The sequence below is a fragment of the Urocitellus parryii genome, chromosome 5, assembly GCF_045843805.1.
Source record: "Urocitellus parryii isolate mUroPar1 chromosome 5, mUroPar1.hap1, whole genome shotgun sequence".
Lineage (NCBI taxonomy): Eukaryota > Metazoa > Chordata > Mammalia > Rodentia > Sciuridae > Urocitellus > Urocitellus parryii.
Genome location: NC_135535.1, coordinates 160,577,149 through 160,599,866, shown reverse-complemented (window position 1 = coordinate 160,599,866; position 22,718 = coordinate 160,577,149). Strand labels below are relative to the sequence as shown.

Sequence of the window (22,718 nt, the reverse complement as noted above, 5' to 3'; positions counted from 1 at the left end):
CTTAAACCCAATAGGAAAAACATGCAAACATGAACCACTCTCTGCGGATGGCACTAGCAGACCTCACTGCAAGTCTCCTCCCTACTGTAGAATACCAGCAGAGCCAAGTCAGACTCTTTAAGTATTTGCAGCCTGATATCACTTTCTTTGGGGAATTAATGTATGAGGGCTGAGGGTTCATAAGAACCTTCTCATACCTTTTTTTCCTTTTTAGATCTGATCAATTGAAAACAAATGCATAGTGCCATATGGGGAAGGGGTTAAAATATTAAATTATTTTTATCAATAAAGCTGGGATTAAGACTATAAGTGTTCCCACATTTAACTTACCCTTGCAGTCATAGGTGGAGCAGCTGGAGAACTGCAGCCTCCTCCCAGAAAAGAAGCACATTCTATGAGATCTACCCTACCACATGTCAAACAAGAAGCATATCCATGAGCAAAAGATATCCAAGTACAAAAGATAGCAAGATCTGGGAGTCAAGGGATTTGACCCTAATTTTAGCACATTAACTCTTCACAATTAGAAACAGGCTCCCTTTTTTCCCAATTAAATAAGTCATTATTCCCCTTAGGTCAGAGAGCCAAAAGGCAGGTAGAGAGAACAACTACACCCACTATCCTCACCCAGTATTTTCCTAAGAAGGTAAAAGTATCAGTGGAGGTTTTATATTGTAGGCTGAATGGGAATAGACTGAGAATACAAGAAGGGTTTCCCTGTGCTCAACATCTGACTTGTCAAATTTGCAGCCCTTTTGAAGTGTGAAAAACAAATAGCTCCAAATACAAGATGTGGCAGAAACAGATATTTGTTTTCAGGTCTAGAGTCTAGAATCATAGAGAGGCAAGATTTGCCTCACCATGCGTTTCCTTATGGTGACAGCTGTCTGTTACTTCATGTGTAAATGGGATGGTTGAGGCAATGCCTTTGTCTGCTGCATAATAAATACATTCTAAAACTCACCTCGTATCATGACTAGCAAGATCAGAATTGTGTGATATTGCAGGTTATTTTCTTGGAAATATCTCCATTTGGTGACCAAGTGAGTAGTTGATAATGGAACATGAAATATACTGAATGTTTGTAATTCACTCCATGTCTCACCATGATTATCCTCGAAGTACAGTGTGTGAAGCTTCTAGAAATGTGGCTTACTGGTACTTTCTTTATATAGTATGAAAAGGCAAAGAAAACCTACCTGCAACCCTTTGAAGTTGAGGATAAACATTTCATTCTATAAGATGTTCATTATTGGTTATTATCAGAGACAGAATCCTTCAAATGTGAAAGCTATGGGACTAATGCAGTGCAGCCATGTACATGTTCCTTATGGTCTGATTTCATTGTAGTATGTGCACAGAGTGCTCGCACATGAGCTGTTATGCCCTCAAGGAGGCCCCAGCTGTGAGTATTACTTGGTGCTGGCCCAGACACACCTTCTGAAGAAGGACTTTACCAAGGCAGAGGAATGCCTTCAACATGCAGTCCGGCTGGACTACCTGGTAATGACTTTTGCAAGAAGCTCTGGGGTGGGGGAAGGAGTGAGCAGGCCTTATTAAAGTTAATGATGCCTGCTGGGCATTGCCAAGTACACCTGTGGTCCCAGCACTTGGAAACTTGAGGCAGGAAGATGAATTAAGACCAGGAGTTCCAGGCCATTTTGGGTAACACAGTGAGACCTAGTCTGAAAAAATAGTGGTTATGGGCTGGGGTTGTTGCTCAGTGGTAAGCGCTCGCCTAGCACATGTGAGGCCCTGGGTTTGATCCTCAGCACCACATAAAAATAAATAAATAAAATAAAGGTATTGTGTCCAACTACAACTAAAAAATAAATATTAAAAAAATAGTGGTTACATGTTAGAGGTAGATTTTTGGTGACCAGGGGTGGGGCCATTGGCTGTCAGTAAACTCATCTATATATACTAGTCCATTTGTTTTCTTAAGTAATCATGAGTTTTGCTGAGGGAAGAGAAAAGGAGAAAGAACTCTTTCACAGATAGTGTTTACCTATTTCAAGTTTTTTAGACCTGCTTTCTGCTTGGTTATGCTTGAATGTTTTTCTTAATATTTACCCCAAAGACAAAATGGTTTTGAAGAATACAAGAAAGAAATGAGACAACAGACCTATAAAAATACCTTCCAGTGCTGTGAAATGTTCACAGAATGTTAAACATAGGTCACTAATGTACTTTTAAATATCACCTCATCCCATTTTACTACTTGTTGTTTACTTTCTCAGAACCCTAATGTCTGGGGCATGAAAGGTCATCTCTATTTTCTGAGAGGAGATCATGCTGAGGCCAAGGCATGCTACGAGCGAACCATTAGTTTTGTATTGGATGCTTCTGAGATGCACTTCATATTCCTGCGACTGGGGCTCATCTATCTGGAAGAGAAAGAGGTATAGCGGAAGGATAGTAATCATGTAACTTAAGCCATGGTCTGGGACCTGATATAGTTCAAATATTTATATCTTATAACCAGTATTATGATAATGAGGCTTTTATATCCAAAGGTAAAGATTGGCCCAATTTTTAACTCCTAAATTTTGGTACATCTGTTACTGCCATAAAACCAAAAGCTAGTTTGCCTTCTCGTCCCCACCCCCAAGAAATTTTATTCCTTAATCTTAAGAGTATCCTATTTTTCCATGAGGTGGTCCCTGTCTCACCATGATCATCCTAGAAGTATAGAGTGTGAAGCTTCCAGAACTGTAGCTTAGTAGTACTTTCTTTCTATAGTACGAAAAGGCAAAGAAAACCTACCTGCAAGCCTGTAAGAGGTCACCTTCATGTCTAACCTGGCTAGGAGTGGGAATCGCCTGTTATCGGGTAAGAGAATGAGGTCTTGAGACCAAGCCCATGCACACTAATGACCTTGATTCCTTGGTCTTCTGTCACACTGGGGTTTGTGATGATGGCAGGGTAGCAATCATGGTAGTCTGCTGTAATGAGAAGCCCCTTTAAAAAGCTGTTCATGAACTGAAGATCAATCTAATCTAGAAAAAGAAAATATCCTTCAAAAATCTGAATCAGGAAGCTATATAAAAATTTTTCACATTATTTGGTTTAGGTACTCTTTAGTGATATTATCTGTGAGAAAAAGATGATGTGGGAAATGAAGAATCTACTCAATTAAAAAATCAATTGATAGCTAGGCATGGTGGTACACACTTATAATCCCAGCAGCTCCAGAGGCTAAGACAGGAGGATGCTGAGTTCAAAGCCAGCCTCAGCGAGACTGAATGGGACCCTGTCTCTAAATAAAATACAAAAATAGGGCTGGGGATGTGGCTCATGGTCAGATGCCCCCGAGTTCAATCGCTGGTACCAAAAATTAAAAATAAAAAAAATTGATACTTATTAAGCATTGTGACCTGTTTACTGTAGGAGCTATTACAATTCCCAGTAAAAGATTCTGCTCTACCTCTCCTAAAAATTCACTGCTCGCCCTTCCATCCTGTCATCCAGTCTTTAAAAGAGGCATATATCTTATAATTCTTGTTTAATTTCTTCACATGTATTCTTAATCCCATTTCTCTACTGTTTTCTACTCTCTAATTTTTTTTCTTAACTTTTATCTTCCCCATATGTTTCCTTTTTTATTATACTACCACCACTTGATTGTTATCCTTAACAAAAGAATTATCTCTATTCCCTATTTCCTCTTCCTTATTGGTATTATGTTCATTATGGAAAATTTAGAAGATACAAAATATGAAGAAAAAAGTTTCAATAATCCCAGAGAAAAACCACTGTTACCATTTGTATGCATTTTCCTTCACTCTTTTTTACATATATAGTTGAAAGCCTTTTTTTTTTTTTTTTTTTTTTTTTTTAAGAAGGATCTAGCCCCAAACTTCTGGGCTCAAATAATGCTATTGAGGGGCTGGGGATGTGGCTCAAGTGGTAGCGCACTCGCCTGGCATGTGTGCGGCCCGGGTTCAATCCTCGGCACCACATACAAAGATGTTGTGTCAGCCGAAAACTAAAAAAAAATAAATATTAAAATTCTAAAAAAAAAATAATGCTATTGCCTCAGTTTCTGTATAGCTGAGATTATTGACAGGCACTGCTGTACCCAACTTTGAAAACAATTTTAATGTCTAATATATATATAAAGATTGCAAGGCAATATATATATTTGAGACATACATATTTTACTATATATTATATGTGCAGTATAAGTATTATATAGAATATATAAATATAATATATATAACATTATATGTTAATATAATTATTATATAATGTATATATTAATTATATATTATTTACATAATATATAATTATATATTGCCTTGTAATCTTTATGCAATATGTATATGTATTATAGTTATATATAATATATATATTTATCCTTATAATCTTTTTTCTACTAAATATAACATTACTATCTTTTCACATCACCAAATAATCTAAAACATGAGTTCGAATGCCTGCATAATGTTCTGTGGTATAGATATGTAAGTAGGATGACCCTGTATTTTTTATCTCATAAGCCAGGGCATTAGATCCAACATGGTGGCAGGAGCGAAGAGATCAAATCTCTGACCTCTTCAGCTGTGCAGGCATAGGGAGTCGTAAACTGTCTAAACGTTGTTTGCCCAGGATCACTAGGCAATGCAGAGCTGACGTGGATCTGGGGAGAACAGTCCGGGCCTCTCAGAACACACACCGAGCCGGGATCGGCTGCATTCAAGCTCTCGTTCACCTGCTTCTTGCAGCCAAACCGCTATGACTCAGCACTAACAATCCCGCCGAAACAACTGGTAGGCCCTTCTGATTCTACGGAAGTAAATGCCAACCGAGACTTCATAGGCAGTGGCCACAGGATTAAAACAGGGCTTGGGAGAGACAGTCAGGACCCACCCGTTGCATTGGTCACCCGGCAAAGGGAACGAACTGTCACCATTTGCATGGGATACCACCATGACAGAGAACTGACGTCACCAAAACGCGGCAGAGGAGATAAATTCATTGAAACCAGTGGCAACAGGTGTGTAATCCCCTAGCCTTCCCTCTCCACACAGCGGGGAAACCTTAAGGGCCCCTCCCCCCTCCCAGCTCTCCTGTGAGCGCGATAGCCAGACCAAGGGAATCAGGAGTGGCGCGGGACTCGCGGCACAGAACTCCTGGCTACCGCTCCCACCAGTGCTGACAACTGAGGTCCCATAAACCAGCTACCAGGGGCGTGGCTACTTGGAGGGCAAGCAAATTCGCTGGGGGTTCTCAGCCCCAAGTTCTACAAACTTAGGGTCCGAGGGAATGGCAAACAGGGAGAGTGTGCCCAGGCGTTCATGAAAACAGAGTTCCCAGGAGCAGCAGACCTGGCATGTAGCCAGTACTGTGATGAGCGTCACCAGTGAGCAGGGCCTGGCTTGAGGAAAAGAGGGGAAGTTTCTAGACACAAAAGAAGGCCCTAGGGACCCAGGACTGGAGACCTGTCCAGTCTGGGAGGAAGAGCTGCTGCACAGTGATTGGTTCCCGCCTTCTGAGAGGAGAAGCTTGGCCCAGTGGGCACAGCTCCACCTACTGGAAGAGAAGTTAATCAAACTCTAAGACTGCATTAATTAATTTTTTTAATTTGGGTTTTTTATTTTCATTTTTTTGTTGTTGTTTTGTAAATATTTTTTAAAATTTTTTTTAAATTTTTTAAAATTTTTTAAATTATTTTATTACTTTTTTTAAATTTTAATTTTCATTTTTTTATTATTATTTGTCTTTTAATTTCTTTTCAATTCTCTTATTCCCCCTTCCTTGAATTCTATCTGCTTACTCTCATTCTCTTTAAAGACTTCTTCCCTTCCCTTCTAATACCTTTTCTCCCAAGCATCAAATAAATTTATAGGAGTAAACAGTAACTCAGCAGTCAAACAGAACAAGAAGTAACATGAGCAGCATGAAAAAGCAAGGAAGAAAAGGAGTACAAACAATGCAGGACAGCCTAAATATTCAGGAGGCCCTAGAGCCTTCAGAAAAATGGTCATATAAGGAACTCAAGGAATACCTTAGACAGATGGAATGGAACCTTAAAGAGGATACAAGACAGCAAATTCAAACAGTGAAAGAATACATTGAAAATGAATTACATAAACAGATAAAAGAAGAAGTTAAGCATCTTTATCAGGAGATAGAGATTATTAAAAAAATCAAACAATAATTCTAGAAATGAAAGAAAGTATAAACCAAATTAAAAACTCAAATGAGAGTATCACTAACAGAGTGGAGCAAGTAGAAGCCAGAACATCAGATAATGAAGACAAAATATATCATCTTGAAAAGAGTCTAGCCAACTCAGAAAGGCTGGTTAAAAATCATGAGAAAAACATCCAAGAGATATGGGATAACAAAAAAAAAAAAACAAATTTAAGAGTCATCGGGATAGAGGAAGGCACAGAGATTCAAACCAAGGGAATGAGTAATCTGCTGAATGAAATAATTACAGAAAACTTTCCAGAAATAAAAAAGGGAACGAATATACAAATTGTAGATGCATACAGGACACCGAGCACACAAAATCACAGTAGACGAACGCCAAGACACATTGTTATGAAGATATCCAATATGCAAAACAAAGAGAAAATATTAAAAGCTACAAGAGAAAGGAGGCAGATTACATTCAGGGGTAAACCAATAAGGTTAACAACGGATTTCTCATCACAGACGCTGAAAGCAAGAAAATCCTGGAACAACGTATTTCAAACACTGAAAGACAATGGATGCCAACCAAGAATTCTGTATCCAGCAAAATTAAGCTTCAGGTACGACAACGAAATAAAAATCTTTCATGATAAACAAAAGCTAAAAGAATTTGCAGCCAGAAAACCAGCATTGCAAAGCGTCTTGAGCAGAACACTACACAAGGAAGAAATTAAAAACAATAACCAAAACCATCAGTGGGAAGTGCCTCGGTAAAGACAGAGGATGGGGGTAAAGCTAATCATGGAGAAACAAACTAAATTAGAAAAAAAAAAAGATAAATAATCAAACATGGCAGGAAGTACAAACCATATATCAATAGTAACTCTAAACGTTAATGGCTTAAACTCTCCAATAAAGCGACATAGGCTGGTAACATGGATTAAAAAAACAAATCCAACAATATGCTGCCTCCAGGAGACACATCTGATTGGAAAAGACATACACAGGCTGAAGGTGAAAGGTTGGGAAAAAATATACCACGCACACGGTCCTCGTAAGCAAGCAGGGGTGGTCATCCTCATATCGAATAAAATCGACTTCAAGACTAAGTTAATTAAAAGGGATAAGGAAGGACATTATATACTGTTAAAAGGAACCATTCACCAACAAGACATAACAATTATCAATATTTATGCACCAAATAATGGTGCTGCGACGTTCATAAAACAAATTATCCTCAAGTTCAAGAATCAAATAGACCACAACACAATAATTATGGGTGACTTCAACACACCTCTCTCACCATTGGACAGATCCTCCAAACAAAAGTTGAATAAAGAAACTATAGAACTCAATATCACAATCAATAACCTAGACTTAACTGACATATATAGAATATATCAACCATCATCAAGTGGATATACTTTTTTCTCAGCAGCACATGGATCCTTCTCAAAAATAGACCATATGTTATGCCATAGGGCAACCCTCAGTAAATATAAAGGGGTGGAGATAATACCATGCATTTTATCTGATCATAATGGAATGAAACTGGAAATCAATGATAAAAGAAGAAAGGAAAAATCCTACATCACATGGAAAATGAATAATATGTTACTGAATGATCAATGGGTTACAGAAGACATAAAGGAGGAAATAAAAAAATTCTTAGAGATAAATGAAAATACAGACACAACATATCGGAATCTATGGGACACAATGAAAGCAGTTTTAAGAGGGAAATTCATCACCTGGAGGTCATTCCTCAAAAAAAGAAAAAACCAACAAATAAATGAGCTCACACTTCATCTCAATATAGTTCTCGAAACACTGGCCAGAGCAATTAGACGAAAGAAATTAAAGGCATAAAAATAGGAAAAGAAGAACTCAAATTATCACTATTTGCGGATGACATGATTCTATACCTAGAAGACCCAAAAGGGTCTACAAAAAAACTACTAGAACTAATAAATGAATTCAGCAAAGTGGCAGGATATAAAATCAACATGCATAAATCAAAGGCATTTCTGTATATCAGCGACAAAACTTCTGAAATGGAAATAAGGAAAAACATTCCATTCACAATATCCTCCAAAAAATAAAATACTTGGGAATCAACCTAACAAAAGAGGTGAAAGATTTATACAATGAAAACTACAGAACCCTAAAGAGAGAAGTAGAAGAAGATCTTAGAAGATGGAAAAATATACCCTGTTCATGGATAGGCAGAACTAACATCATCAAAATGGCGATATTACCAAAAGTTCTCTATAGGTTTAATGCAATGCCAATCAAAATCCCAAAGGCATTTCTTGTAGAAATAGATAAAGCAATCATGAAATTCATATGGAAAAATAAAAGACCCAGAATAGCAAAAGCAATTCTAAGCAGGAAGTGTGAATCAGGCGGTATAGTGATACCAGATTTCAAACTATATTACAGAGCAATAGTAACAAAAACAGCATGGTACTGGTACCAAAACAGGCGGGTGGACCAATGGTACAGAATAGAGTACACAGAGACTAATCCACAAAGTTACAACTATCTTATATTTGATAAAGGGGCTAAAAACATGCAATGGAGGAAGGATAGCATCTTCAACAAATGGTGTTGGGAAAACTGGAAATCCATATGTAACAAAATGAAACTGAATCCCCTTCTCTCGCCATGCACAAAAGTTAACTCAAAATGGATCAAGGAGCTTGATATCAAATCAGAGACTCTGCGTCTGATAGAAGAAAAAGTTGGCTCCGATCTACATATTGTGGGGTCTGGCTCCAAATTCCTTAATAGGATACCTATAGCTCAAGAGTTAATAACAAGAATCAACAAATGGGACTTACTTAAACTAAAAAGTTTTTTCTCAGCAAGAGAAACAATAAGAGAGGTAAATAGGGAGCCTACATATGGGAACAAATTTTTACTCCTCACACTTCAGATAGAGCCCTAATATCCAGAATATACAAAGAACTCAAAAAATTAGACAATAAGATAACAAATAACCCAATCAATAAATGGGCCAAGGACCTGAACAGACACTTCTCAGAGGAGGACATACAATCAATCAACAAGTACATGAAAAAATGCTCACCATCTCTAGCAGTCAGAGAAATGCAAATCAAAACCACCCTAAGATACTATCTCACTTCAGTAAGATTGGCAGCCATTCTGAAGTCAAACAACAACAAGTGCTGGAGAGGATGTGGGGAAAAGGGTACTCTTGTACATTGCTGGTGGGACTGCAAATTGGTGCGGCCAATTTGGAAAGCAGTATGGAGATTCCTGGGAAAGCTAGGAATGGAACCACCATTTGACCCAGCTATTGCCCTTCTCGGACTATTCCCTGAAGACCTTAAAAGAGTGTACTATAGGGATACTGCCACATCGATGTTCATAGCAGCACAATTCACAATAGCTAGACTGTGGAACCAACCCAGATGCCCTTCAATAGATGAATGGATTTTAAAAAATGTGGCATTTATACACCATGGAGTATTACGCAGCACTAAAAAATGACAAAATGATGGAATTTGCAGGGAAATGGATGGCACTAGAGCAGATTATGCTTAGTGAAGCTAGCCAATCCCTATAAAAACAAATACCAAATGTCTTCTTTGATATAATGAGAGCAACTAAGAACAGAGCAGGGAGGAAGAGCAGGAAGAAAAGATTAACATTAAACAGAGACATGAGATGGGAGGGAAAGGGAGAGAAAAGGGAAATTGCATGGAAATGAAGGGAGACCCTCATTGCTATACAAAATTACACATAAGAGGTTGTGAGGGGAATGGGAAAATAAACAAGGAGAGAAATGAATTACAGTAGATGGAGTAGAGAGAGAAGATGGGAGGGGAGGGGAGGGGGGATAGTAGAGGATAGGAAAGGTAGCAGAATACAGCAGTTACTAATAGGGCATTATGTAAAATTGTGGATGTGTAACCGATGCGATTCTGCAATCTGTATTTGGGGTAAAAATTGGGAGTTCATAACCCACTTGAATCTAATGTATGAAATATGATATGTCAAGAGCTTTGTAATGTTTTGAACAACCAATTAAAAAAAATAAATAAAATAAAAAGCCAGGACACTTGTGAGACTGAAAAAGATGATGTTATAATTATACTGGGATACAGCTTATGCCTTACTGGGAACCAGAACTTATTTTCATATATATAAGCCATGTACCTCCTGCTCTGCCTTCCCAGAAAGGATATAAACCATCTGTGTCTGTTAGAAAACTGGGAGCATTCTAAAAAATAAAAGAGATCAACTACACAAACTATTCAGTATAGTCTTGATTCTGTTTGTTTTGAGTATTATAAAAAGTATTTTTATTAAGATAGAAACAGCCAGGCGCAGTAGTGCATGCCTGTAAATCTCAGCTACTCCGCAGGCTGAGGCAGGGGGATTGCAAGTTCAAAGCCAGTCTAGGCAACTTGTGAAACCCTGTCTCAAAATTTTAAAACTAAAAAAAGAAAATGGGGGCTAGGATACACAGTTCAGTGGTAGAATACCCTGGTTCAATCCCCAATACCCCTGAAAAAGAAACAGAAACAAAAAAACTATCACTAAGATGTCCAATTAATCCCTCCATCAATATTTTAGTCATACTATTCCTATATCTGGATATTCTATAATTTATTTGACCAGTTATTATTAGTCATGTTATTTTATACAGTTATACTTTTATATATGAAGCTGAAAAAAACATTTTTGTACTTAAATTAACTGTGATTATTTCCTCAGGATATATTTCTAAAAGACTGTATATTTTTAAAGTCTCGCCTTCTAGAAAGGCTTTATACTGATTTATACTCTCTGGTAGAAGTGTGAGAGTCCATTTAACTATTACCTCAATCTGAGAGGTATCTTATTTGCAGTTTTATTACTAATAAGTCTGAAATAATATTATATATATTTCTGAAGAAATTGTTCATTTCTCTGTCCCATTTAATGCTCACTTCATTGCCATCAAGCATATACCTCTTTCCACTTGGATGAAATTCTCTAACAAAAAAGTCCCCTATGACACCCTAATTGCCAAATGCAACACTTAGATGCTAAGTTGTCACCTAGGTGAAAATCTCTGTGGCACTTAACTCTGTTGACCATGTCCTTCCTGAAGTGGTCTCTTCCTATAGCTTTTACAACAATGAATTCATGTCCTGCCAAATCTGTACCTTCATCTCTGATATTTCTTTCTTGGCTCTTTTTTCTGGATCCTCATGTTTTCCCCACCGTAGTTTCTGGGCTCTATGGTGAGTCCTTCTCTATGTCACATGTTTTCCCTAAGAAGTATCATCTATCCCCATGGTCTTTTTTTTTAAATATTTTTTTAGTTGTTGATAGACTTTTATTTTATTCATTTATTTATTTGTGGTGCTGAGAATCAAACCCAGTGCCTCACACATGTCAGGCAAGCGCTCTGCCACTGAACCACAATCCCAGCCCCTACCCCCATTGTCTTAACTACCACTTGTGCCCTAATGAATTCTTAACCTTTAATTTTTAACACTTTTCAAGTTCTGTCTGGTCCTTGTATCAAACAGCTCCATTTAATAGTTCACCAGACACCTCAAACTGAACATATACAAAATAAATTATTTAGAGTCTCAAGAGATGGGTTAACCATTTGTGACCCAGGAGCATTCTCACATTCCCTTAAGCCTTGAGCTTCTCATGTGTTCTCTATCTTAGTGAATGGAATGATCATGAACCAAATCAACCAATCCAGAAACCAAAGATGTATCATATTATATTCCCACTAATTTTATTGTATTTTTATTTATTTATTAATTTAATTTTTTAAAGAGAGAGAGAGAGAGAGAATTTTTTAATATTTATTTCTCAGTTCTTGACGGACACAACATCTTTGTATGTGGTGCTGAGGATCGAACCCGGGCCGCACGCATGCCAGGCGAGCGCGCTACCGCTGAGCCACATCTCCAGCCCCTATGTTTATTTTTTGATGTAGGCATCTAGCATACAGCTTGGCACAGAGTATGTAAGCACATGTAAACTGAGTAAATAATGAATGAAATCAGTGTCTGAGACATTTAAAGTGCGGGCCAAAGTATGGGCATGACGAAAGGCCCATCCATTTTGTCTTGGGCAGAGAAACTCATTCTTATTTAAAAAAAAAAAAAAATATATATATATATATATATATATATATTTAGTTGTAGTTAGATAATACCTTTATTTTATTTATTTATTTGTATGTGGTGCCTCACACGTGCTAGGCGAGCACTCCACCGCTGAGCCACAATCCCAGCCCTCATTCTTCTTTTAAAACAAATGTATATTGAGTTACTGTATTGGGGGAGGTGAAGACAGGCTTATTCTTTCCTTAGACCTTTTGAAAGTATTACAAAGAAAACTCATAGTTTAAGGAAGCAGTCATGATTTTATGTGATTTTTATGATTTTATTTTATCTCAGGGGGGGTATCCTAGAGATCCTGAATACTACATTGATTGCTCAGGATCAGGCTTTAAATAACATTTTAGGAGAAAGGAAGCCTTCTCAACAGTAGTATTTTAATAGACTCTAGCCTCAAGAAAGAAAAGCAAACTTCAAAGAAAAAAACCTAAAAAGGTATCTGACAGTCCAGTGTAGATGGGAAAAACACTGAATGACGCACACATGATAGTGAGTATTCATGACTTTCCAATCCAAGGACTTAAAAGCTTCATGGTTCACAGAAGACCTGTGGGACTGCTATAGAGGGAAGGAGGAAGAGGGCTATAGAAGGAAGAAGAAGAAGAGGAAGTTGAGAGTCTCAGGCAGGGCTCTAGAATCTCCTCACTTTTTAGTCAGAGCAGTTTCTCTTTTAATTTGGTTCATATATTGTACCACCACCTAATATTTTGTTTGACTAATTTGGATGCTAAAAATATAAAACATTGATAACCTTACTGGTAGTGATCATGGACATACATTACTTGGACATAGTGGTTTTATCTAAGCTGACTCCAGCTGTTTAAGTGGAGACTACTTTACCTTACAATTCATGTGTCTGTCTTTGCTGTCAAGCTGGAAGAGCTCATGGAGGCTGAAGATGCTCTCTCTGAAGCTAATGTGTTAAACAACTACAATGCTGAAGTATGGGCATACCTGGCTCTGGTCTGCCTGAAAGTGAGTATTCTTATTATTCTTATGCAATGCCTTTTAGGGAGCAGAGGTTAGGGGCAAAGTAAGTGAGAGATAGAAGATGGCTATTAATGCATAATAGTTGTAGTTTAATGAGATCTAGATTTGGTCATTATTACCGATGACAACGGAAAGGCCATCCTGAGAATCCTCTACTTGCATTGTATATAAAACTCATATATTCAAATGTGATTTTCTAGTTAAGGGAGTTCTAAAAATGTGACCATTGTTCTGTTAGAACACAAACCAGATTAAGGATCCGTGAAGAAGATGCTCTCTGAGTCTTTCTGAATCATTTCTTCCTCTCAATCTGTGGCTGAGGGTGCTTGTCCTTGATTCAAGGACAAGGTTGAAGAAGGTATTACGGGAGTTCTTGATAGGTACTTTACCTATTAAAAAAATAACTCGGGGCTGGGGATGTGGCTCAAGCGGTAGCGCGCTCGCCTGGCATGTGTGCGGCCCGGGTTCGATCCTCAGCACCACATACCAACAAAGATGTTGTGTCCGCCGAGAACTAAAAATAAATAAATAAATAAATATAATTCATTAAAAAAAATAATAAAAATAAAAAAATAACTCTCCTATAGTGAGACTTAAATAACTTGCACATTAGTCTAAGATCAAATTGGGAATAATGAGAGCCACCCTCAGTTTTTTTTTTAACCTTTATTTATTTTTATTTGGATCGAACCCAGTGCCTCACATGTACTAGGCAAGTGCTCTGCCACTGAGCTACAATTCCAGTCCCACCCTCAGTTTTTCAATGACCAATGACACGAAAGAGGGAATATTATAAGAGAATTGAACAAAATAAAAATGTAATTTGTATGTAAATTTTTATCACAGTATTTCCTAGTGGCTCAAAATGGGAAACATTTGTTTACTCCATCAGTGAATGAGTAAACAAAATGAGAATATTTACACAATATAGTACTACTCCATAATTACAATGAAATTTTGATACATATTAGCAATGTGGATGAGCCTCAAAAACATTAATGTAAATGAAAAAAGAAAGGCAAAAAGACTACATCTGTTATGATTCCATTTATTTGAAATTAGAAAAACTATATAAACAGTAAAAATAGATTAATGGTTGTCTGGAGGCAAGGGTGGGGTGAGAATGAGGACTATAAAATAGGCATGAAAAAACTTTTCTTTATTTATTTTTATTTTATTTTTTATTTTTGGTACCAGGGATTGAACCCAGGAGCATTGAACCGCAGAGCCACATCCCCAGCCCTTTTTGGTTTTTTGTTTTTTGAGGCAGGGTCTCACTAAATTCTTAGGGCCTTGGCTTTGAACTTGTGATCCTCCTGCAGCAATCTCCAGATCTGCTGGGATCATAGGTGTGCATCACCACAACAAATACATGAAGAACTTTTCAGGGTAACAGAAGTTTTTTAAAACTTGATCATGGCTGAGGTTGTGGCTCAGCAGTAGAGCGCTTGCCTAGCGTGCAAGGCCCTGGGTTTGGTCCTCAGCATCACATCAAAATCAATCAATAAAATAAAAGGTATTGTTAAAAAAAACAAACAAAAAACACCTGGGCTGGGGTTGTGGCTCAGTGGTAGAGCGCTCACCTAGCACAGGCGAGACCCGGGTTCGATCCTCAGCACCACATAAAAATAAAGGCATTGTGTTGTGTCCATCTACACCTAAAAAATAAATATTAAAAAACAACAACAACAAAAACAATAAAACTGGATCATGGTGATGGTTGAACAACTTACTAGACCTTGAAAGTAGTGAATTCTGTGGTATATAAAGTGTGCTTTAATGTAAGCCATTTTAAAAACACAATTTAGTCTCTGAAAATGAGGAGCAAGTAGATATTTAATAAATAGTGGTGGGGAAATTGGATCCTACCCATTTGAAAAAGAAATTAGTTTCTTATCTCACACCCCCCTACAAACACAAACACACACACACACACACACACACACACACGCACCCGCACACGCGCACACGCACACACACACATGCACAATTCCAGCTGGTTTAAAGACCCAAATCTTAAAAGCAAAACCTGTTGAATACCTAGAACAAATACAGAGAAGATCCCTATGATCTTGGCTTATGGAAGTTTTCTTAGGGCTCTAAAAGCACAAACTAAAAATAAAACACCAGTAAATGAACTACTTTAAGGTTGGAAACTCACACATATCAAAACAGAAAACCCAGTGACATAAAATTAGTATCCAAGTTATATAAATAGCTCCTATAATAAGGAAAAAAAAACCCCTATCAACAAACTGGTTTAAAAAATAGGCACAGGATAGGAATATGCAGCTTGCTAAAGTAGATCACTAGAAAGCATGAAAATACAATTCAAAATAATGTGACAAATTCACAATTCTCGAGGCAAAAATTAAAGTATGGTATTACCAACATTAATGAGGATTCTCATAATTGCTAGTGGATGTAAATCAGTACCACAATATAAACTTTTAAGTGCACTGTAACATTATTTACTCACATTCCTACCTGTAATCTGGCAATGCTGCCGCAATCTGGCTGGGCAAACTAAGGGGGAGGGTGTGTGTGACAAGGAACTTGTGAAGGTTGATACAGCAGGAGCCGCTTTATTACGGGACTGAGAAGTATATATACCCAACTAATTACACACAGCTTAACTTAACTAGATACAGCAGTCAACCAAAAAGGAATCATCATCTTAATGATTACACACAACTTAACTTAATTGACATAATCTAGACACAGCAGTCAGTCATTAAGGAATCTCCATCATCTTAATGGCTTGCTGGCGTTACTTCTCAAACCACTTCTCTTGGCAAAGTGCCAGGCACCATCTGGACTTGTCTGTGGATCTCAACACAATGCCATATCTAAGTAAGTTTCTTAAGAAAAATACATGATAAGTGCCATGACCAGTGCAGCCAAACTAGCATGTTCCAGCAAGGGGCAATGAGAGATGGGAAGAAATAAAGAGGAAACACAAGCAGATCTTGACGATAAAGCAGCTGGAGTCAGAGATGGAGCAGCTGCTCTCTGATGGAGAATCGGGTCTCAAGAATTACACCAGCAATTTTTATCATATATGTCTCTAAATCAGATGAAAGGCTATGCAAACATTATTTTTTAAAAATATTATTTTAGTTGTAGTTGGACACAATACCTTTATTTTATTTATTTACATGTGGTGCTGAGGATGAACCCAGGGCCTCCACTAAGCCACAACCCCATCCCCAAGCATTATTCTTTGTATTCATGAAGTTAACAGAATTAGCAACAGAATACAGCTATTTCCTCAGTTACATTCTACAGTTGCAATGTGCAATGTTAGGAGCTTTGTGCAGCTCTGAAGAAAGTCCACTGTTTAAAGTTACCAATCAGAGGGCAGATTCAGGAGCATGGAACTGGTAAAACATTGTTGTTTCCTTAGCAAGGAAGTTCCTTCATTCCCAGGAGCTGCTGTGCCTGAGAATAAGGTCAAAGCTGATAAGACTCTAGCATGGAGGACATCTCCATATGCCTTTACACAGAAACTTTCCCAGTCAACAAGTATGCCATAGGCATGAAGTCATCAGGGAGCCCAACCTCAGACACTAGTCTCCCAGTCACTATCACCACTCTCCACACATAAAAATGTATATCTTTATTTCATGGAAGCTCTATTAAACATTACTGTCATGATGTTCAGAATAATACAATTATTTTTCAAAACTGTTTGGAGGGGCTGGGATTGTGGCTTAGAGGTAGAGCGCTCGCCTAGCATGTGAGGCCCTGGGTTCGATCCTCAGCACCACATAATAAAATAAAATAAAGGTATTGTGTCCAACTACAACTAAAAGTAAATGTTAAAAAAAAAAAAACTGCTTTGACTATTCTGGATGCTCACATCATTTGGGCCTCTGCCTCCCTTCATCAGGAAGGAGTCAGAGATAGTAGTGGTAGAAAGAGCAGGTATACTGGAACTTCAGGAGGTAATATTTCAGAGGGTAGATGTTGTAGGAAGTGAGGGTTTGGGGCATCCAAATTTTGTGAACTAGTAAAAATTCCACATGATCAGGAGATTGGATTAAACATCCAAAGTTCCTTGCAGTGCAAATATTCTGTGGTTTTTTACATAGAATATTCTAACTTCTTATATTCAAACTTGTGAAGTGTAATAGGGAATATATATCATCTCATTTAACTCTTGGAGGAGAGCTTCATGCAAGGAATATATCAACTGGGCAGAGTAGTTAGTTTTCTCACCTCATATCCAGAGCTGCATGGAAGGAATCCTAATATTTCCTTTTTATAATACATGGAGATGGGATTAAGTATAGTAGGTAAAAACTTGGACTCTGGAGCCAGACTTCATTTTTTTAAAACCCAGATCTTCCACTTACTAGTTAAAAAACCCTGGCAAGTTATTTATAATCTCTGTGCCTTAAGTTTCTTTCTGTTAACATAGAATGATAAATAATAGTAATTATCTGGGAGTGAGGTGGCACATGCCCATAATCCCCAGTGGCTTGGGAGGCTGAGGCAGGAGGATCACGAGTTCAAAGCCAGCCTCAGCAACTTAGCAAGGTTCTAAACAGCTTAGCAAGACTTTGTCTCAAAATAAAATATAAAAAGGGTTGGGGGACTGGGATTGTATCTCAGCTGTAGAGTGTTTGCCTAGCATGTGTGAGGCACTGGGTTCAATCCTCAGCATCACATAAAAATAAATAAAGGTATTGTGTTCATCTAAAATAACATTTTTTTTTTTTTAATGGGCTGGGGATGTGGCTCAGTGGTTAAGAGCCCCTGATTTCAATCTCTGGTACCAATAATAATAATAATAGTAATTATCTCCAGGTTATAAGGATTAAAAGTGAATATATATAAAGCACTTAAAACATCATGAGGAAAACAATGGAAATCACATAATATGCACTGTAAAATGTTGCAATTACTAACAAAATGGCATAAATTCTAGGAGGAACAAATGACTCATGAGCTTTCAGAAAAAAAAAAAAATGAGAGGCCAAATTGTTTCTAAAAATTTCCTGGGCTAAAGGAGAGATTTTAAAAAATATTGGCCTTTACTTACCACCTTTTATTTTCCTGCTTCCCCTTTGAATTCAGTTTCTTAACCAGGAAGGTATAATCCTCTCGTTAGGTAGAAATATTTGGAGAAATGTATTTTTCTCACCATGTGTATGACATGTCATCATCACCAGCTGCTGAACTTTTTTCAGGCTGGACGGCAACTAGAAGCAGAGCAGGCTTACAAGTACACACTAAAGGTACGATGCATATACCTCTGTCATTTTGCCTGCACCATGCTGAGGTTGGGAAACAAGGAGGAAGGTGCCGATTTCATTCAGGACTTTAGAGCGTTTCATGATGTGAATATTTTTAGAGAGATTTTTCTTACTGTCTTTGCCATCATCATGGGGCTGCTAGGTTTTTACCTGTAACCTACATGTTGTCTAGGTGATCTTTTTTTCCACTGTTTTAGAATATAGCTTAATGGGAGAAAAGAAACAAGGAACCCCACACTATAGCTATTTTACCTCCAGGGCTTGTTTAGGTATTCCACCCAATGATATTAGCTTACATTGGCCACAGTCAGTCATCTGACTACCTCCAGCTGCCAAGGAAGCAGGAATGTGATTTTTGAACTGATTAGTATTGCTGCCCTGGGAAGAAATTAAGATTTTGCTAGTAAGAGAAGGTTATTCAGCAGGTTACTAGATGGCTTTCTTACAAACCTAGATTCTAAAATTAAATTCAGATAATCATGAAAGCTCATAGCCCCTGATGCATTTTGAGAAAGTAAAGGTACCCATATAAACAAAATAAGGCTCTAAAGTATTTTAATAGAGCTTCCATTGAAATAAATATAGGAAAAGCCAATCCCATCCCTGGGGACTTTGCTCTTTAGCTGTGGCCCCATAAATGAGGGGTCATCTTCAAAGATACTTAGGTGTATCAGATATAACCTGTGTACTTCCCTTCCTTGTTCCTGTAGCTGAAACTGAAAGATGAGGCTCTACTTGCAGAAATCCACACAGTACAGGAGATGGTTGGTTTCGGAAATCCATCTTTCTGACATCCTTAAAACTGAAGAATTTTCTGTATGGGACTCTGAGCTCCTTTCCTTTCCTGAGAAAGTTTCACCATATGAAGCCTAGAGCTGGAGAACCAAAGAATGTTTGTTTTCAATGAAGAGAAACTCATTCATTTATTTCCATTGGCTGTTACTGGATATTTTACTAATCCATATAAACTGGATCATAATAAAAATGTAAACAAGAGACAGACAATTCATCAGTGTGGTTCTGGAGGTAGGGTATACTAAACTATAAGTAGTATGTACTATATATATATATATATATATATATATATATATATATATAGATCATATAAATGTATAAATCATTATATAATTTATGTATAGAAATTAAATTAAGGTACAGTGGAGTCACAGTCAGCTGCCAATGTCCATAGCCAGGTTCACGTACTGGAACTTGGAATTAAGCCATCATCTTCAAAGGTGGGCCTAAAAGACTCCTATGCTGGGTCAACTTACTAGAGCAAAGAGCATAGTAGTTGTGGCCAGGACCTTTGGAACCAACGATGAACTAAGAAGCTTTGCTGCAGTCTGAGGTTCTAACTCCTAATGAACCAGGGGTATTTTCATGGATCTAAACCACAAGGTCTATGAAGACAACACCCTATAAGAAATGCCAATCTCTTCACTGAAGATGACAAATCATACTCCACTTCTGCCTTCTTGGATCACAGTACAGCAAAAGCAGGAATAAAGGTTCTCCTAATATGATGTGACTGCCTCTGGGAGTGGGAAAAGAGTAAGAGGAAAAGTGAGAGGCAAACTAGTAAACAGAAAGATAAACTCCTTGTCTCGGCCCAAACGCTGTCCCCTTTGCGAAGTCTCCCGAGAAAATCCCGGCGTCACCTTCTCGGCTTCCCTTTCTCTACTTACCCCCGCTGTGAGTACAGACCGCCCTTAGCTTTTCTGGTGCGCTCCCACCGACTCCCTACTAGACAGAGCTCCCTGAGGGGAGAGGACAGCACCCTTTTGTATTTAGGTTCTCAGGACGGCGCCGCGGCACCACCAGGTGCTCAAAACACGTTTGCGGGATGTATGGGTTTGGGGAACACTTAGCCCTCCCCTGAACGTGACCGGCATTTTCCCCAGTTCCCCACTCCAGCGGGCACTCATCCCAGAGAGGGTCACACATCCACTCCTAAGAACTAGACCGCCCCGAAGGCCGCATGGTGTAGCACCCTGGGAACAAGGTGGGGGAGAGCGGAAGAGGCGGGGCGAGGGGACGCCAGCTTCCGGGACTGCGGCGTTTGGGTTCCGGAAGCTCCGGGGCGTCCCAGCAGCTGGGCGCCGACTCTCCCAGTCGCCCTGCGACTTCACCTGCGGGTCTGTATCAGCAGCGGGACGATCCGAGGAGTCGCACGTGGACCCCACCATGGTCCACCTCAGTGAGTCATCGTGGCCCGCGGGACCTTCCGGGCGGTGGCGGGAGCTGGGGCGTCCAGGACTAGAGGCAGCAGCGCTCTCCTAGGCGCGCTGGATCAGCCACACAGCGTTACAGTTGACCCTCTGCTCAAATTTTCCTTCCAGAAACCCTCATCTCACTTTACAGATGAGGCAGTTAAGGGTATGACAAAGTCAAAGAGTTTGTAAATGGTAGGCCTTTTCGGAATGGATTTGGGAATGAGGCGAGCATTTCTGGCTGGAGCAGTGAAGGGATGTTTCACAAAGAGGATGGTATCTAAGCCACATGAACTAGAAAACATTGGGATTGAAGACATTTGAGTGGAAGAAGGGAATTGTTCCTCTGACTATCTCATTTTTGCCTGCTTTGTGCTCTCTGATCTTGTGTCTTAACCAATTATTTCTCTATAGCTACCCTCCTCTGCAAGGCCTATCATGGGGGCCATTTAACCATCCGCCTTGCTCTGAGTGGCTGCACCAATCGGCCCTTTTACCGTATTGTGGCGGCTCACAACAAATGTCCCAGGGATGGCCGTTTCGTGGAGCAGGTGGGCTCTTATGATCCACTGCCCAACTGTCATGGAGAAAAACTCGTTGCCCTCAACCTGGAAAGGATCCGGCATTGGATTGGCTGTGGAGCCCACCTCTCTAAGCCTATGGAGAAGCTTCTGGGTAACTCAGCTCTGGTCTTAACTCATTGGGGGGATTTTACACTGAAGTCAGTTCTAAGTTCTCATCATCTGAGATTGAAGAATGTTTTTCATTCCCTCCAGACTGCTCAGGACTGGAGTGGAAACTGAAGTTGTGATCTAATTGTCATTTGGAATCTGGAGATTCCTTTTATGGACTTCTTTATGAAGCCTTTATAAGTGGCTGGGATTTTATGCTAAAAATGGGAATAACATATCTCCAATGGCCATCTGTTAGTTTATCTTTTTTTCAAGTAAGGAGAATAATGTTAGGAAACAGACATCATCCACTGACTCCTTGCAGTAAATGGAGGGAGGAGGTTGGAGGAAGAGGAAGGAGAAAGTTGGGTAGGTGAGAGGCATTTACATCCATACTCTGGGTCTGAACTCAGACCTCAATTCTGTGAGGCAAACTTCTCAGGGAAACATTGGCTTGTAGTCTATTATAATAAATGAATATCCTGTTGCTTTTAGGTCTTTCTGGCTTTTTCCCTCTGCATCCCATGGTGATCACAAATGCTGAGAGACTGCGAAGAAAACGGGCACGTGAACTTCTCTTAGCTTCACAGAAAACAGATACAGAAGCTATAGAAACAGAAGCAAGTTGACTTCAGTGAATATAACAGTGGTTACAAAGTCAAGGTCCCCTAAAACACTTGTGTGGAGCTCATAAATTTGTTGGGTTTGGAGGTCAATAAATGGAGTTTTCTAAGTTACCATATTCTTCTGGCCTAGCTTAAGCGGAGCCCAGAGATTTGTTTTTGTATAAGAGCTGGGTCTAGATATTAAGCATTTCTGGATGTCATTTTGGGGAAAAACTGTAGCTGTGGGGAAGATTGGACTTTGGGTTGTCCTTGGATCATTTGGGCAAATTTACAATTAAAGTTCAAAACTTTCCTGCTTCAAAAACTCCCATGGGGCTGGGGATGTGGCTCAAGCAGTAGCGCGCTCGCCTCGCATGCGTGCGGCCCGGGTTCGATCCTCAGCACCACATGCCAACAAAGATGTTGTGTCCGCCGAGAACTAAATAAAATAAATGTTGGAAATTCTCTCTCTCTCTCTCTCTCCTCTCTCACTCTCTCTTTAAAAAAAAAAAACAACAAAAAAAAAACTCCCAACCAGAGTGACTTGACCTATCCAAATGTTTCCTTAATCATTCTTGATCATCCCATGAGAACATAGATCTCTTATTCTTTTTTTTTTTTTTGTAATTGTAGATTGTTTTGCTTGACATGTAATTGTAACTTTACAAAGTCAAAT

General features: G+C 38.9%; 2 protein-coding genes across 2 annotated transcripts in view; both read left to right on the top strand.

Annotated features, from left to right (window-relative positions):
• The window catches only part of Cfap70 (cilia and flagella associated protein 70), a 95,440-nt gene extending 75,864 nt beyond the window's left edge, over nt 1–19,576 (top strand). Inside the window, exons 23-28 of the mRNA XM_026390245.1 lie at nt 1,351–1,503; nt 2,241–2,402; nt 2,743–2,832; nt 13,179–13,280; nt 18,491–18,538; nt 19,267–19,576. Of these exons, the coding sequence (XP_026246030.1) occupies nt 1,351–1,503; nt 2,241–2,402; nt 2,743–2,832; nt 13,179–13,280; nt 18,491–18,538; nt 19,267–19,347 (636 nt within the window). The 3' untranslated portion in view covers nt 19,348–19,576. The remainder of the gene's footprint in view (nt 1–1,350; nt 1,504–2,240; nt 2,403–2,742; nt 2,833–13,178; nt 13,281–18,490; nt 18,539–19,266) is intronic.
• A 1,021-nt stretch (nt 19,577–20,597) lies between these two features.
• Nucleotides 20,598–22,507, top strand: Mrps16 (mitochondrial ribosomal protein S16). Its single transcript, XM_026390244.2, has 3 exons — nt 20,598–20,753; nt 21,181–21,441; nt 21,933–22,507. Exons 1-3 carry the CDS (start codon nt 20,741–20,743, stop codon nt 22,064–22,066), a joined length of 408 nt encoding a protein of 135 aa, XP_026246029.1. The 5' UTR covers nt 20,598–20,740; the 3' UTR covers nt 22,067–22,507.
• Nucleotides 22,508–22,718: the final 211 nt, after the last annotated feature.